The sequence below is a fragment of the Mesoplodon bidens genome (assembly GCF_964165515.1).
Source record: "Mesoplodon bidens genome assembly, chromosome: 2".
Classification (NCBI taxonomy): Eukaryota; Metazoa; Chordata; class Mammalia; order Artiodactyla; family Ziphiidae; genus Mesoplodon; species Mesoplodon bidens.
This window is the reverse complement of record NC_138177.1, coordinates 30,818,748-30,837,103: the sequence shown is the minus strand read 5'-3', so window position 1 is coordinate 30,837,103 and position 18,356 is coordinate 30,818,748. Positions and strand designations below refer to the sequence as shown.

General features: G+C 36.9%; 1 protein-coding gene across 4 annotated transcripts in view; it reads right to left on the bottom strand.

Moving 5' to 3' along the window:
* Positions 1-4,693: 4,693 nt before the first annotated feature.
* The window catches only part of SUCO (SUN domain containing ossification factor), a 74,296-nt gene continuing 60,633 nt past the window's right edge, over positions 4,694-18,356 (bottom strand). For all 4 annotated transcript variants that reach the window (XM_081218990.1, XM_081218991.1, XM_081218989.1 and 1 more), the window contains 5 exons: positions 17,643-17,747; positions 15,921-16,075; positions 15,237-15,328; positions 7,736-7,791; positions 4,694-6,723 (listed from right to left, as the gene is read on the bottom strand). In XM_081218990.1, coding sequence (XP_081075116.1) covers positions 6,280-6,723; positions 7,736-7,791; positions 15,237-15,328; positions 15,921-16,075; positions 17,643-17,747 — 852 coding nt within the window. In that variant the 3' untranslated portion in view covers positions 4,694-6,279. The remainder of the gene's footprint in view (positions 6,724-7,735; positions 7,792-15,236; positions 15,329-15,920; positions 16,076-17,642; positions 17,748-18,356) is intronic.

Sequence of the window (18,356 nt, the reverse complement as noted above, 5' to 3'; positions counted from 1 at the left end):
CACCTGCTTGCAGGTCCCCTAGCTGTGGCAGGGGCCCATGTCTGTCTCTGGAGCCCAAGATGGTGGCAGCAGCTTGCACCTGCCCCCAGAACTCGTGTAAATGGTGCCTTGTTGCCTGAGAGCCCACAGGTAGGAAAAGAAGCTCCTATGGCAGTCCTGCCCATCTTCTCAGGTGCCCCCCCAACAGTGGTGTTTTGCCTCTTGGCAGGCCCAGGCCTCTTCTGAGTGCACACTCAGTTGTCACTCTCCAACCTTTTCAGGCTGTCTCCATGCAGCTAACCCTGGTCTTATCCCTGGGTCTGACATCTGAAGCTCGAGCTTCAGCACCCAGCCCTGCCCACACCAGCAGACAAGTGTCCCAGGCTGGGGAGCACAGGGCAGAGGTACTGACCATCTGTGCATGTCCTTCCACAAACTGGTTGCCGCACTCTCCTCCGAGGCTCTAAGGCTCCCCCTCCATCCAGGCTGATCTCCCCACCATTGAGGGGATTTCCCATGGTGGGGGAACCTTTCCTCCTTCACATCTCCCTCCCTGGGGTGCAGGTCCTGTACCAATTCCTTCTTTCTCTCTCTTTTCTTTCGTCCTACCTGGTTACATGGCGGTTTTCTTGCCCTTTTGGAAGTCTGAGGTCTTCTGCCAGCATTCAGTAGATGTTCTGTGTGAATCGCTCCACTTGTAGATGTGTTTTTGCTGTATCTGTGGGAGGTAAGCTCCACATTCTACTGCCCCACCATCTTGATTCCTCTTCCATTGCTGTTGACTTTTAAGGGTGTTGAGTTGAAATGGTAAAAGGGAAGTCCATCTTTCAGCCATTCTTGGAAGTCAAGGACAAAGATAGGAAGCATTGCCTTTGCCCTAATGAAGAATAAGGTGCATTTGAAAATATTTTGAGTGTCATTTTTTTCCCTCCCCTATAGGAAAGAGAACTTTCTTTTGAGTGAAAGAAAAGTGATTTGGGAGCGGGACAAGAAAGACCAGGGTGTAAAGGGAGCTTAAGAAAGCCATCATTGTTTTATTGTTTTAGGGCATGTCTCATGACTGTTGCATGGTTTTGTTTTTAAGGAAGCCCGTTTGGTTTTGTGGTTAGGCAAACCTGCTTTCTTGAGTGATCATTAACTTACAGGGGTCTCCCATACTTTTTTTACTTATGTTCCCTTAGTGGGATTATCTATTTAATCACCTACTTTTTCCCTTTACTCTGTTCTTATCAGTATGACCAATGGACTGTAGGATTTGATGAAATCGAAGAATTGTTAGAGTTAGGGTGTGGGGGGCATGAGCTAGAAAAATAGGAGGTGGTGGTCAGAGTTGGGTGCTTGAAATTGATATTAAGGATTATGGATATTGACAGTGACAAACACTAGGATTTAATCATGGGAGTAAGTGGCTGATACAGGCTGGAGAACAAGATCTTAGGGGAAAGAAGGCAAAGAAGTGAGAAACTAGAAAAAATAATGTAGACATTGAAATCAAGGATTATGACAGAAACAGTATTAGAATGACAGTGACCCCATGAATGAAGATGAGAGAGGGTGAGAGAAAATAGGGGTTCACTTGCAACAAGGAGAAAGAGTAGATGATAGAGTTTGTCAATATAAGATACAAAGTGAGGCATTTTAGGCACTGAAGATTAAGGAGACCATCTATTCTACCTCTAGGTCGAGTGGTATGAGGCAGTCAGGAAGAAAAAAAGTGACCTCCTGGAAAGGATTCAAGGAAAGTAGTTTCAATTAGAATAAGGAAGTGAAGAGAAGGTTGAAAGAAGTTAAAGATTTAGGAAATTTTACTGATGACTGATTTTTGAGTTCCAGAGGGCACAGGGGAAGTGTTTTTAGGCGTTGGTGAAGGAATATGGGTCCAGAAAGAAGGATGTGAAGAGCCATATGGGGTTTCTTGTGGTGATAAAATTAATAGGAATCAAAGGCATATGAAATTTGCCTTAATGGTTTTGAGGCATAAAATTGTGTCAAGGCCTTATAACAAGGGGTTGCAGGGTCTTTTCAGGGGCCCTGCAGAGCTCTGGAGTGACTTACTGATGCCTGCGATGGAAGCACTGAGGGTGGAATCTTACTCAGAGCACATCCGGCTCAAAGCTCCCTGCTGACCCTGCTAATGGATGGTGGTTGTAGAGTGAGGCTGGAGATGACAGTCTTACACCTGCTGGTTGATGCTCAGAGACAAAGGGATGAGATCTCACTCTGAGCATCAAAACATTAATAGCTAACATTGTGTATACTACATGCTAGGCACATGATAGTTTTACATGTATAAGCATGACTGATCTTCAGAACAGTTATCTGAAATAGGTGCTGTTACACATATGTACAGGTGAGAAATCTGATGCTTAATGAGATTATGACTGATTGTGATTTTGTCTAATGCCAAACTCAAGAGATAGAGAACAAATATGAAACTAGGCAGTCTGATTTAAACACCTGCTCTTAAGTGGGATAGTACACCACCTACATGGGGAACTATTTTAAACCATTCTGGGTGTAAAACTTGGTTTTTATCCCTTATAAACTTAAAAGTCACAAATGCTTCTGTTTGCTCAAAAAGACTTATTTTACAAGTTTTATAACAGAAGGTATTTGTTTGGGTTTTCAATATCTGATTTGTCAAAAAAATGGAATGCAAAGTTGGTAGTCTAGGGTGTATGACCTTACAAATGCAAGTGATGAACTCTGTTGTAAACAAATATTCTGAAGATTAATTTTGAAAGTAATAGACTAAGTGGAGTATAGTGCAGTGGAGTATATAATACATGTTCCAATAGGATTTTTTTTAATGTCTTAATGTCATATAAATGAATACTTGTGGGTTGGGATAAAATTTATAGTGACAGTGTTGATACATCACTAGAAAAGCTCTTAATAGCCACTTTGGTAGCCCAGACACTAAAACTGGAATGATTCAGAGAAAATAAGTATGGCCCTTACACAAGGAAGACATGCAAAGTCATAAAGCAATCTGTACATTTTAAAAGAAACTAAACAATGAAACCAAGTGAAACTTGACTGGCCCTTGGTAAAGAAAGAAGGAAAGGAAAAGGAAGGAAAGAGTATGCATGTGGGCCTGTGGAGAAATCTGATCATGGAGTGTGTATTAGATATTAGGGAATTACTGACTCTCAGGTGTGATACTAGTATTATGGTCATGTAGGTGAATGTTCTTATTCTTAGAAAACACATGCGTAAGTATTTAGGGGTTAAGGGCATGATATCTTTTAACTTTCAAGTGGCTCACCCAAAAAATGTGTTTAATATGTGTGTATGTATGTATAAAAAGAAAACTACAAATGCTAATTGTTGAACCTGGGTAACGGTGCATGGGAATTCACGTTTTCTATGGATTTGAAATTTCTCAAGTTAAAAAGTTGGGGAAAAGCGTGAGGTTTTTTGTTTTTTTTTAAGATGTTGGGGGTAGGAGTTTATTAACTTATTTATTTATGTTTGCTGTGTTGGGTCTTCATTTCTGTGCAAGGGCTTTCTCTAGTTGTGGCAAGCGGGGGCCACTCTTCATCGCAGTGCACAGGCCTCTCGTTGCGGAGCACAGGCTCCAGACGCGCAGGCTCAGTAGTTGTGGCTCACGGGCCTAGCTGCTCCGCGGCATGTGGGATCTTCCCAGACCAGGGCTCGAACCCGTGTCCCCTGCATTAACAGGCAGATTCTCAACCACTGCGCCACCAGGGAAGCCCAAGCATGAGGTTTTTAAGTAACTCTGTTCTATGAAATAGAGAGTTAAAACATATTTCTAAATAGATATGTTGCTTATTATACTGTGATCTTAAATTTGTTCAACCAGGTTAACAAATATAAGTTTATATCTACTTCATATTCATGCCAACAAGTTTATATATTCACACTGGGGACACATCAAAAACTGTCAAATCAGTAAGTGGCAAAATAAGCACAGTAACTGGAGATACAGAGTTGAAAACAGTTGCTGCTGGGGAGCAAGAAACCCTTGATGGGGGAAAGGCTGGGGTGTAGGGGATGTGTAGTGGTAGAGAACAGAGAACAGCTGTCCTTCTGTGCAAAGCTTACCTTATAAAACAATTTCATTCCTCAAATTATATAACTATTTCAAAAAATCCAATTAAAAGAACTGCTTTACTTTGTGTTCTTGCTCTTACAGATCCCTTCGTTTCTTCTTATTTCTTACTGTTTTAATGCTTTACTTAATATTAGAAGAAACAAAATAAAGTTGACTACCAAGGAACATTGAAAGCCTATTACATACATACACACACACACACACACACACGTGTACAGCTTTTGCTTCTCACCAGGCACAAATCTATTATTGGCAAGAATTTTCATTTTTTTTCCCCTCATGTAAGTATAATCTCAGAGAGGAAAAATAAACCCCAAATTGTAAAATGTTATGCTATGTTATATATGGAAAAAATTAACAATTAGTAGTCTTAAAGGTGGCACCTAATAAGAGAAAAGCACATAAACAGTCTACTAAATATTCAAAACTCTCATTTCAGTGTTTGAAATGGTGAAATTCTGACTGTATAGGGAACAAAATGTTTCTGTCAAAGTTCAAACAGTTTGTAGTTGGCTGAAATGTGATCAATTATTTGATAGGATGCTGCTGTATTTAACTTTAAAAGTGGCAAAAACAAATCTGTTCAGAGTAACAAGTTTGGAAAAGTTCTCCTTCAAAGAACAGAAGAGCCAGTAATTAATAAAGACAAGTGTTCAGATTTATTTGGAAATTCACAGTTTCTAATGGCACTACAGCTCTGTAGTTATATATTGAAAGTCTTCTTTCCACAACCCTGGATGCTGCACACAGATGGTGTAACTTCCCGCTCTACCTCTGCTCTCATCTGGACCTCTTTTCAATGGGTTTCTATACAATCAGGCCCTCTTGCTCTGAATGGCTAACTAACTGTACAGATTGGAAAACAATTTTAAATCATCTAAAACATACTGTTAACCTAAAGCAGCAACTTAAACAAAAGAGGCTTTAAATAAGTCACATTACAACCAATACCCCCAGAAAGGTATTAGACAAGTTTAAAAACAGTTACTACTAAAAGTGCTCAATAACTTAAATCTTACAACACAAAACGGTCAATTCTCTCCCTTTCAAAAAGAAACTTTCCACTTTCACTCATTACTGTACAAACACATAGAAATCATTTGATTCAAATACAGTCACTGCCAATTATTTTTAAAGAAAAAAGATGAAGACAAACACATTGACATCACACATGTATATCTCTGCACATTTGTAGCCAATACAAAGCAAACATCAAGAAATAATAATCCCTTTAGACTTGACCAATTAGACGAGGCTTGACAAACTCACTAGCTGGTTCTGTGCATACATACATAGGCAGTGATTATGAGACCTGGACTCATTTGACAAACCTTTGAATTTTCCGTTTGTAAGAGAAAACAGTGATCTGAAAGTTGGGAGGATTAGTGCTTACTGTGAATGATGAAAATGTAATGTAGCTAAAGAAAACCCTTAAAAGTGGCTAAATGTGTTTAAAAGGTGAGTTTATAAAACAATTATTTGCAAATACTAGTTATCTGCAAGAAAAGATCCTGTCGTTTTTTTTTTTCTTCCCCTTCTCATTGAATTAGTAACCAAAGAAAACTAGTGTGAGTAAGTTAAATGAAAATAACATCAAAAGCATCACCACTTACCTAAAAGAAGAGATGTAAAAATTCCATCAAGCGTCTGTTTCAAGTGAGTTTGCTAAACAGAGGTCTAGTTGGCCAAGTCTTTAGGATCTTTATACTGTCTTTACTGATCTTTACTGAACTCCAGGCGCAGATCACATTAAAGCCTTGTAGTGTTTGCAGCTTCAAAAAACTAACAAAGTTATAAAAGAAATCAAATGACAGGAAAAGTTCTCCCTCCTCTTCCAGTGGCATTATAAATAGACAAAAGGCACATAAATATGGGAAGGTGCAAGAAATAGGAACAAAGCTAAAGGAAGAGGTTTAGGCTTTCATTCCTATCCCACCCAAGGAACTGGGCTTCCAAATTACTTTTGTCCCAGTAATTAATCTGTGAAAAAAATCTTTATAAAATGTCTAACATTGTCCTTGTAGGAAGTGATCAGCCTTGTAAAACTGCAGCTCATTAACCAAGATGGACACAATCCCACCTACTTTTTAAAAAGGCAGGAATCATATTTCTGAATACTTTTCCCAGTAATATTTTCTCCCTCCCCCAAACCCTTCAAATACCACAGACTGTTCTTCAAAGAACAACAACAAAAGTCTCCAGTATGAAAAGTCCGGTTAATTTTAAATATGTCCCGAGACTGCTGTGACACCAAGTGTTCCCACGGTGATCTCTTTGTTTCCTTTGATTATGTCATGCAGGCTTGGCAATGATCCTGACTTAGTCTGTATGAGAGTTTTTATCAATTTTCCTTGGTCTTGGACTTTAGACCGCCTTCGTTTCAAAGCCCTCTTCTCAGTTTTTGTCTTTTGGGACTGTCCATTGCACAGACTTGTGCAAGCTGAAATGCCACAAAAATAAGACTCTTCTGACTGTGATGAAGTTTCTGAGCTTCCTTCAGACGGAGGACCCTTATAAGAAGAGTGATAAACTTCTCCCATATTAGAAAAATCTCTCTGGTTCGTAAAAGGCTTTCTTCCTTTTATGTCGCCATTGGCTATAGGGTGCAATGGATGTGCTGGCTTTATGGTCTCAATTTTTTCAGTTTTGTACTTGCAGCGTTTCTTCTATAACACAAGGAAAAGAAAGGGTAGGAATTAGACCTCCAATAGTTACCTAACCAAATTCAGAGAGCTGAGCTACTGGAGTAAAGTGCCATCTCCTGGTGGAAAGTAAAAGAGTATTATAAATAGCAAAACATACTGTTATGTTCTGTACAGATACCATAACTACCTTTTCATTTTGTAAATACTACTCAGTCAAACTCTTTACTTACCTGCCACCTCTGAATATAGATTAGGGGGCAATAAATAAAATCTGAATGCCTATTATGTGCCAGACATCATTCTAGTTGCTTTCATGTGTATCTTACTTGCCAACCCTGAAAGGTGAGTATCCATATTTTGTCTCTGGTTACCAAATGAGAAAACCAAGGTTCACAGGTTTGATTCCTTCCCCAAGTTACAAGGTAGTAAGTTCTAATGGCCAAGTTCTTTCACCTAGAGACAATTACCTCTAATCAAAATGAGTACAACTTACTTTAAGAGGCAAAATGGAAAGAGCACATACTTTGTAACCAAAAAAGCCTAAGTACAGTCTGATATTTAATGAGTCATTTCAACAAGATACAAACTCTGAGTTTCAGTGTTCTCACTTAAAAAATGGGGAGAGTATCATCTTCAGGTTGATGTGAGGATTACAGGAATAGCACACACACTAAGTCATTCTTTATTATCAGTGCATGTCAGACAATCAGCCAGGGGTCAGCAAGTTTTTTCTGTAAAAGCCAGATAGTAAATATTTTAGGCTTTTCAGGTCACATACTTTCTCTCTTGCATATTCTTTTTTATTTTACAACCCTTTAAAAATGGCTTCAGGCCCGTAAAAAACAGGCCACAGGCCATATATAGCCTATGGGTCATAGTTTGGTGACCCCTGTAAACATTTACATCATTATCACGATTGAAAATAAACAGTAAGTTTAAGGACCACTTAAAGGTTATATTAAAACTTTCAACCTATTTCTTCATCTACACCCACATAACACACCAATATACTTAAAAGGAAACAAAACATTACCTTTTTTTCTGGAGAGAACTTGAGGGGTTCTACAATGTACAGATCATTTGGGTCTACTATAAGTAAGAAAAAAAGCAGACGTAAAATGTAGATTATACTATGATTAAATACTATAAATATTATATTATCCCTTTATGATTATTTTCTTAACAGAACCAATGAATTTATATATTTATGCACTTGAAATTAGTAAGCCAAAAGCAGTAAGTTAGGAGAGGGCACCAATCTTATTTTGGGCTTGATTGATCATCATCAAATAACTTAAGTTTTTAACTTACTGTGTTGGCTATCAGCTATCAGCCATCACAGTAAGGATCCTTGTTTGGGCCAGCTCTACCCTCTTACGTGATGAGAAAAATCACATTCCAGGTAAGCTAATACCAAACCTACAGATCATCTGAATATTTTTCCAGAAGACTATACTCTGTACTGTGTTGCAAATATGGGTTAACTATGTGCAACAAGCAGTTGTGACTGTATGAAAGCCAGTTAAAGGAACATACAAAAAGAGGTCTAAGAAGTTTTTTCTAATTGTTTATTACTATGATTTACTGCGATCAAAACTATGATTTATTGTGATCAAAACTATGAACTCCAAAATCTTAAAATAGCTTGAATATGCAGTATCAGCGATCAAGCAATAATGAATGAACACTCTGGCATGGTGAGTAAATTAGAAATACTGGCCTTAGGTTGCTGAAATTTCATTACTTTAAGCACATTCACGACAGCTCTATGCCACCCCCACCCTGACAAGATAAACAAGCATATAAAAGAGGTGCTCTGAGACTTCAGTCCTATTCAACCCACTAAAAGTAAATGATTTATAGTCTGATGCAGGCAGAAGTTTATAAGTAGCAAACTCAGTATAAAAGTTCATGTACCAGAAATTTACTAATAACACGATTCAACGAATTATAATTTTTACATTGTCTTAGAAATTTGTTGAGAAAGTCATCAACTATATAAAAATATCCAAAGATTCCTTTAAATAGTCATTTCTATCAGATTACTAATCTCATTCAAATTGCTTTTTTAAAAAACATGACGTCTACTTCTAGGAATGGTTTTTAATGGTTTTCAGATCAACCTCAAGCAATTAAATATGAATTTAAAAAAAAATCACTAACAGCACTGAAGGGCTGTCAAGACTAAGTAAGTAATCCCAGGCCACAGTTGAAGGAAAAGTAGGAACCCAGACAGTCAAGTGGAACCCAGAAGTCATTTCTGTCCTGAGAGCTTGCTGCTATTGCCTAGCATCATGAGAGAGAATCATACTACATATTACTAGCCTGGGAAACGTCAAAATTCAAAGCATTTTAACTGAATGCATATTGCTTTCACACGTCGTGAAGTTGAAAAATTAAGTCAAACCATCATAAGTTGGGGACCACCTGTACATTATACTCCCCTTTCAACAAAAAATTACAAGGCATTTAAAACAGGGCAAACACAGTTTGAAAAGACTAGACGTGCATTAGAACCAGTTAGATATGGAAGGAATGCTTAAATTATTAGATCAGGAATTTTTAAAAACCATGATTAATACTAAGGACTTACTTAAGTGGAAAAAAGTAGATAACATGCAAGAACAGATAGATAATGTAAGCAGAAAAATTCTAAAAAGGAATTAAAAAGAAATGCTAGAGATCAAACACAGTAACAGAAATGAAGAATACCTCTGATGGGTTTATTAGTAGACTGAACACAGCTGAGCAAAGAATAACTGAGGCTGAGGATATGACAATAGAAATTTCCAAAACTAAAAAGTAAAGAGAAAAATGAATTTTTAAAAAATGAACAGAAACCCGAAAACCACGGGACAACTACAAAAGGTGTAACATTATGTGTAATGAGAATACAGAAAGACAAGAGTAGGAGAATGGAACAGAAGGAATATTGTAAGTAATAATGACAGAATTTCCCCAAATGAATGTCTGACAGTAACCACAGATCCAGGAAACTCAGAATACCAAGAAGGACAAATGCCAAAATTACTACACCCAGGCATTTCATATACAAACTACAAAAAATCAAAGATGCAAGCTAAAATTGACGAATTGTTGCCAATAGACCTGCTTTTGCAAGAAATGTTAAAAGTAGTTCTTCAGAAAGGAAAATAATACAGGTCAGAAACTCCGATCTGCATAAAAAAAGGAAGAGTATCAGAGAACGAGTAAGTGAAGATAAGATAAAAACTTTTCTTATTCTTAATCCATAACATAACAACTTGTTCAAAACAATAATAGCAACAATGTATTTGGGTATGCTTACGTAACTATACATGCTTATATAGAAGTAAAAAGAATGACAGAAATGATATAAGGGACTGAAGGGAGGAATTAGGAATATTTTTTAATTATAAAATATTCATACTACCTGGAAAGTAGTATAGTGTGATTTGAAAGGGGACTTGGGGGACATCCCTGGTGATGCAGTGGTTAAGAATCCGCCTGCCAATGCAGGGGACACAGGTTCGAGCGCCCTGGTCTGGGAAGATCCCACCTGCCGTGGAGCAACTGAGCCCATCGCCACAACTACTAAGCCCGCGTGCTGCAACTACTGAAGCCCGCATGCCTAGAGCCTGTGCTCTGCAACAAGAGAAGCCACCACAATGAGAAGCCCCTGCTTGCTGCAACTAGACAAAGCCTGTGCGCAGCCACAAAAGATCCCACGAGCCACAACTAAGACCCAATGCAGCCATAAATAAATATTTTTAAAAAAAAGACTCCACGTAAAATAGGTTGTCTCAAGAGTGAAATAGATATCTACATGAAATAAGGTATCTGCAACATTTAACCAACTAACAATTGGAATCCAAATCTTAAAGATAACTATAAACAAGTATGAAAGAGAGAAACAACCCAGTAAAAGAACAGGCAAAAACCTTTAATGCCCAGGAAAGTCAAATGAATAAACGGCATAAGTAAAAATGCTCAGCCCCACTAGTAATCAGGTAATGCAAATTACAATTGCAATGAGGTTAAACACTTTAAAATTGGACAATTCTAAGTGCATGCTGGTAAAAACATAGAATGAAGGGAATTCTCATGGTACTGGTGGAAGGATAAACTGATATGACCACTTTGGAAAAGTTTGCCATTATCTTATAACTTGTAGATAAACATAACCTACAACCCAGCAATTTTACATCTAGATAATATTCCTAGAGAAACTCATGCAACTATGTGCCGGTATACAAACAAAGGGAATGTTTACAGCAGCATTATCTGTAATAGCCCCAAACTGTAAACAACACATTACAATGGATAACTACATTGTGATTTAGTCAGTTACTGAAATACTATACAATATTGAAAATGAAGTATAATCATGTATATGAACCTTACAAATAGAATGCTGAAAGAAAGAAGACAAAGAAGAGTATATATGGTATGATTCCATTTATCAAAAGCTCAAAACCAGGCAAAAATCAAATTATATTGTTGAAGAATCCAAACACTGATGGTAAAACTATTAAGAAAATGAAGAATATGACTATTTCAAAAGTCAAGATAGCTATCTCTACAGGAGCAATACCAAAAGTGCTGGCCTTGTTCTATTTCTTGATCTGGGTGTTAGTTACACAGGTGTTCACTTTATAATTACTCTGCATGTTGTACATTTCAGTTTTGTGCGCTTTTTTGTATTTCACTTATTTTATAATAAAAATGTCTTACAAAAATCAAAACAATTTTGGTCCACCCGGCTGGTAAACAAAAGTGAGAGATGTAAATCAAAGTATAAACTACAAAACACTGATGAAAGAAATTAAAGAAGGTACAAAAAAATGGAAAGACACCTCACATTCATGACTGGAGGACTTCATATTGTCAAGATGTCCATACTACCAAAACAATCTATAGATTAAGCATAATCCCTATCAAAATCCTAATAGCATTCTTTTGCTGAAATGCATCCTAAAATTCATATCAAATTCCAAGTGATCTTAAATAGGCAAAACAATTTTTAAAAAATAAAAACAGGACTCACACTGCCTGATTTCACAACACATCACAAAGTTACAGTAATCAAAACAGTGTGGTACTGGTATAAAGAGACATACAGACCAATGGAATAAAAAAAAGAGACCAGAAATAAATCCTCTCACAAATGGTCAAATAATCTTCAACAAGGGTGGCAAGACCACCACTCAATGGGGAATGAATGGTCTCTTCAACAAATAGTGCTGGGAAAACTGGATAGCCACATGCAAAAGAATGAAGTTGAACCCTTATCTTACATCATATACAAAAATTAACTGAAAATAGATTAAGAACCTAAACATAAAACCTAAAACTATGAAGTTCCTAGAAGAAAACACAGAAGGAAAACTTCATGACATTGGCCTTGGTAATGATTTCTTGGATGTGACATTTAAAGTACAAGGAACAAAAGCAAAAACAGACAAATGGGACTACATCAAACTTAAAAAATTTTTGTCCATCAAAGGACACAATCAACAGAGTGAAAACGCAACCTACAAAATGGGAGAATATAGCTGCAAATCATATATCTGATAAGGGATTGATATCCAGAATATATAGAACTCTCACAATTAAACAATAAAAAATAACCTGATTTAAAAATGAGCAAAGGACTTGAATAGACATTTCTTCATAGATGATTTATAAATGGCCAACAAGCACATGAAAAGATGCTCAACATCACTAATCATCAGAGAAACACAAATCAAAAGCAAAATAAGATATCACCTCACCTCCATTAGGATGGCTACTATCAAAAGAGAAAACAAGTACTGGTGAGGTTGTGGAGAAATCTGGAACCATTGTGTACTGCTGGTGGAACTGTAAAATGGTGCAACCACTATGACAAATACTGTAAAGTTTCTTCAAAATAGAACTACCATATGATCCAGCAATCCCATTTGTGTACACAGTTGACCCTTGAACAACATGGATTTGAACTGCATAAGTCAACTTAAACGTGGATTTTTTTTCAACAGTAAATACTACAGTACTACACAATACGTGGTTGGCTGAATCTGCAGATCCAGAGCCTCAGATATGGAGGAACCACGGATATGGAGGGTCAACTATAAATTATACATGGATTTTCAACTGCACAGAGACTCAGTGCCCCTAACTCCAGCGCTGTTCAAGGGTCAACTTTCAGAAGAACTGAAAGCAAGGTCTTAAAGATTTATTTGCACACTCATGTTCACAGCAGCATTATTTCACAATAGCCAAGAGGTAGAAGCAACCCAAATGCCCATCAACAGATGAATAAACAAAACATGATTATATCTGTACAACAGAATATTATTCAGTCTTAAAAAAGAAGAAAATCCTGTCACATGCTACAACATGGATGAAACTTGAGGACACTATGCTAAATGAAATAAGCCAGCCAGAGAAAGACAACTCATATAAGAGGAATCATATTATTTATCAAAATATTCAAATTCACAGAAACAGAAAAAACAATGAAGGTTACCAGGGGCTGGGAGGAGAGGAAAAAAGGGATTAGTTTAATGGATATAGAGTTTCAGATTTACAAAATGGAAAAGTTCTGGAGATCTGTTTCACATCATTGTGAATATACCTAACATTACTGAACTATACACTTAAAAAGTAAATTTTTAAGAGCAAATTAAATTTCAAGATGGTAAATTTTACATGTCTTTTACTACAGTAAGAAAACAAAATAAGACATGGACCCTATTCACTGAGCTTAGAATTAGAAATAAGGCAAGTACAGGATGGCTAAAATCAAAGTAGACTATGATAAATGCCTTAAGAAGAGATTTAATTCAAACAGGAGAAGAAATAAACGAATTAACAAACAGCAGAATCAGAATTAAAGCCAGTTTCCTGCCTACTGTACTCAACTTTTTAAACTGTAAAGATGAACCAAGATGACACAGTTGTTTAAAACAGAAGTAATTCTATTATCAGGCACAAAAGGCTATTCTGGCTTTGAAGAGTGACATAGAGAAAATAAATAGTAAAATAGGATTTCAACTAATTTAAAATGAGACTAGAAATGCCGAGAAGGAAAAACATCTCAACATATTTCTTAATCACACGAACACAGCTCAAATAAGTAATGCACATACACCCACCACAATGGCTAAAAGACCAACAATACTAAATGTTAATAGGGATATGGAACAAATGGAACTCTCAAAAAGAGCTGACGGGAGGGCAAATTCATACAACACTCTGCAAAACTGTGTGGCAGTATTTACTAAGGTGGAATATACACAATCTTATGATCCAGCAATCCCATTTCTAGGTATATACCCAACAGATGTGTGTTCATGTGTTCGCCAAAAGATATGTAATAGCCTCAAACTGAAATAATCCAATGTAAATGAATAATGTATGTTTGTATAATGGAATACTATACAGGAATAAGAGTAAACAAACTACAACTATACCCAATGACATGGTGAATCTCACAATATCAAAATATGTAATGGCTACACTGAGAGGGGATGGACAGTGTAGAGCACAAGGAAGTTTCTGGGGTGCTGGATAATGTTCTGCTTCTTAATCTGGGTGTTGGTCACACAGGTATGTTCAGTTTGTGAAAATCCACCAAGCTTCACATACGATAAGTACACTTTCCTGTACAAGTTATACTTCATTTAAAAAACTCAGTTATAAAAAGACACATCAGCCAAAAGAAGAACAAAAGAGAAAGAAAAAGGCAGGAACTAGGATGAAATTTACTAGTTGTAAGTAAACACACATGTAATGGATTAAGTCTGTAAAGTTTTGTGATAACAGTAAACCAGAGAATCTCAGGAATGATTGCTTAAATGACTGAATCAATTGAAACATGCTGCTCAGTTACTAAATCCTAAAGAAAGAGAATCCAATGATTATTAAGAAAGCACTAGTTGAAATATATCATTAATTTGGTTATTTTAATACTGCTATGAAGATAAGTCTCTCAATAAGCACTAATTACAGTACTAATTATAAAAAGTAGTAATACAGGAAAACAACCACTCAGTACACACCCATTCATTTAAATTTAAGTATTCATTAAGTGTTAGACAATGGAATACTATTATAGACCCTGGGCTATGAAAAAGAGAAAGACCTGATTTATTTTTCGGAAAGTGCCTCACAGACCTAAACTAGAGACAAAAGGGGTCCTACCTGTACAGGAAGAGAAGGCAGATAAGCACAGGATACTATGGGAGCACATTCAGGTTTTCCATATCTGCTGAACTTTCTCAAACACCCCTTTCTAAAAAGAAATACTTCTAAACAGGAGCATGTGCAAATAAGGCTACCAATGGCTAATTTCACTAAGCCCCCCACCCCACCCTCTGGGCTTTTAGGAACAAAGACAGATTTAAAGTGTGGAAATGGTAAAGTGGCTTTGACACGGCACAAACAAAGGCTACTTATACCCACTGTTCTGTTGCAGATGGTCTCAAACACAACATTGACATTATGCTTCTGCTAGAAGGAAGCTAGATTCACGTTTCTATACACATATTACATATCCACAAAAAATCTACCTTCTTTCCCAGTTAGTTGTAGAGACTTGGATCTGATGAGTGGGAATGAAGTTCTCCTTTTCAAACTCATATCATCATAGGAAGAGAAACACCTAACATTAAGAAAAAACAACATTGGGCACAATGAGTAAAATACATGTAATTTACTCCGTAGTTGGGGCTAGACAGACGCTAGAGAACTGTACATGCCACATAGGACTAACCTCTAAAGTAACACTCCAGTTATTGATAACACATGTAAAAAAATTTAAGGATCATTCTCTAAAAGGTATTGTATTAGAATACCTATTCTCCTCCTCCCCCTTTAAATTCCACATTGAAGCATCTTTCACAACCATTTCAAGGGTTTTTATGCACTTACTATCAGTGTTTTCTCTATTAGAGTCTATAGAACCTTCCAGGCATGCATAGGACCATCTCACTAGTTCCAATGATGTTTTTAACATTTTGGTTTCAAGATAATCATACGGGGAAAGAAATTATCTCAGTATCCTTTATCTGCTCAAATTTCTCAAAGGTATAAGAGGAACTGGACTTCCCTGGCGGTCCAGTGGTTAAGACACCATGTTTCCAATGCAAGGGGCATGGGTTCGATCCCTGGTCGGGGAAGTAAGATCCCACATGCTGCGCAGCATGGCCAAAAAATAAAAAAAAGAGGAAAACTGAAATATAATGCTGACTTACCTTTTAGGGCTTGGATACTGGTTACTTTTAGGAAGTTTTGAAATATAATCTCCATCAAATTGAGAAGTGTTTCGACAACGCTGCATACAAAGCATCAGTCCCAAGACAACACAGAGAACCAAAGATATGACAAGATAGCTTTGTCGATCTGAAACCTGAGATGAGAAGAGGGCTTAATAATAATAATAATAATTTGAAAACCATATTAGAAAAAAATACAGTGGGATCTAAAGTTCAAAGGACAAATCATTTTAAACATTTTTTTTCAGAGTGCTTCAAAACTGTAAATGCAGGGCATGCTCTTTGAAAATGTACCACAAAGGCAATGTTTTACTTTTTCTTCTCCCCGCCTCCATTCTTTAAAAATTTTCAAACCTATGGAAAAGTTTTAAAAATAGTATAATACAATGAATATAATATGCCTTTCACCAATCATTAACATGTTCTCCAATCATTAACATTTTGCCACATATGTTCCATTTTCATTTGTACTATCTTCTCCTTGGTGAGAAAAAAAAAAAATCATGCTCCTTACCTATCTTTCCCACATTACAAAACTAAATCACCAATTGCCCAGTGATTTAAGCCTGGGGATCACCCTTAATTCCTCATGTCCCACATCCAATCTTTCAGCAAGGCTTGTCTTTCTACCTCTAAAATATATCCTGAATTCAGCAACTTCACAATGTTCTCCACTTCTAAAATCCTAGTCCAAGCCAACATCACCTCACCCAGGCTACTGCAATTGCCTCTTTAATTGGTTTCCTCCCCACTTCCACTCTTGCTGGTCTCTAAGAGGCAATTCTCTATAGAGCAACAAACAGGGAGTTTCTCAAAGTGTTTTCAATGAGACGATCCACGTTACTTCTTTACTGAATACTTTCAATGACTTGCAGTGATTAGAATAAAATTCAAACTCTATATTGCCTACAAAGGCCTATATGACCAGGTCTCTGCCAATTTCCTAAACTCATTTCTTACCCTTACTTCTCTCATTCACTCTGCTCCAGCCACACCAGCTTTCTTTCTGACCCCAAACACATTACACTGTTTCTAGTCACAGGCCCTTTGCTCTACTTCTGCTACTAACAGATTTGTTCTGACCCCAGGCTCTGTGTGGATGCTAACTCCTCTTGAGCACTCAGTTCTAATGCCACCTCCTCAGGCAAGCCTTCCAGCATCACCGTAGCTAAAGCAGCAACACTTAAAGCACCACCAGTCCACACACACAAGTTTCACTCTCTACCCCACTGTCCCTCATATATATTTACTGTATGTATTCCCTCTCTCCCCCAGGTGAGAGGGCCCTGTGAGGCTAGGGACTCTTCACTGCTGTATGCCCCAACCTAGAACTGGACAGCTCATGCTTCACACACACCAGTAGCTCAATAATTACTGCTTAAATCAATGAAAAATTTGTTTCATTAAGCAATTAATAAGCCTATTTGAACTGAAAATGAAGTATATATTGCAACTACCAATGGTTTACAAAAGGCCTAACAGAATTGCTTTATAACTAGGTTTTTAGATTAAGACCTAAACTATGAAAGCCGTGTTTTCCAAAAGATTATGATAATTAATATATTTCCAAAACTTTAAAATGCCACATTCTGGTGTTCTGAAAAAGTTCTTTATAAATGACAATCTTCTTCGATTAAAGTTCTTAGATATGAAGCCTGCCTTTATGACACCATTTCCTACAATACCGTCAATAACAATTACCTCATGTTTTAGTTCTGCTACTGTTGTTGATAAATTTGAAACAAGCTGTGTCATGTTGGTCAGTTGTGCCTGTAGCAACTGGATGGCTTCAGTTTGCCGCTGATCCTATAATAAAGGAGGAAATAAATATTTGCCTTTGTGTTTCATGTGTACTTTAACTGCATTATAAATTCAAGTAAAAAATCTGGAAAAACTGTTAAATTCCTCAGGGCGGGGGGGGGACATATTAATAGGAAGCTCTTAATGAATGGATACTGTAAACTTGGACCAGAAATTTAAAAAAAAAAACATAAAACACTTCAAGAATCTAAGACTATTCAACCTTCCTCCCCTGCCCCGAGCCAAAAGAAACCAAAAACCAAAAAACCTTTTGCCATTCACTGCTACCATGTAGAATATTGTCTAACAGACGCTACTAAACTGCTTTTCAAGTTAATATGGGCTCCATATGTATAAACCAGTATATAACCAGCTATACGCAAAATAGTCACTTTGTCAAGCATGTTTTTTTTTTTTTAAACCAAAGCAGTCAATACAAAGACATGTTGAAAAATTTTTGAAGAATGTTTCTGGATCTCAAGCAGGCTCATACCAAGAAGGTTTTAAAAGTTCTATTTCACAGCATATTAGGATGGAACTTAGGATGTCACATAGTCAAAAAACTACAACAGGTCCTCTAGTCAACCAGTGAAAAGAAATTCATCAAAAACACCC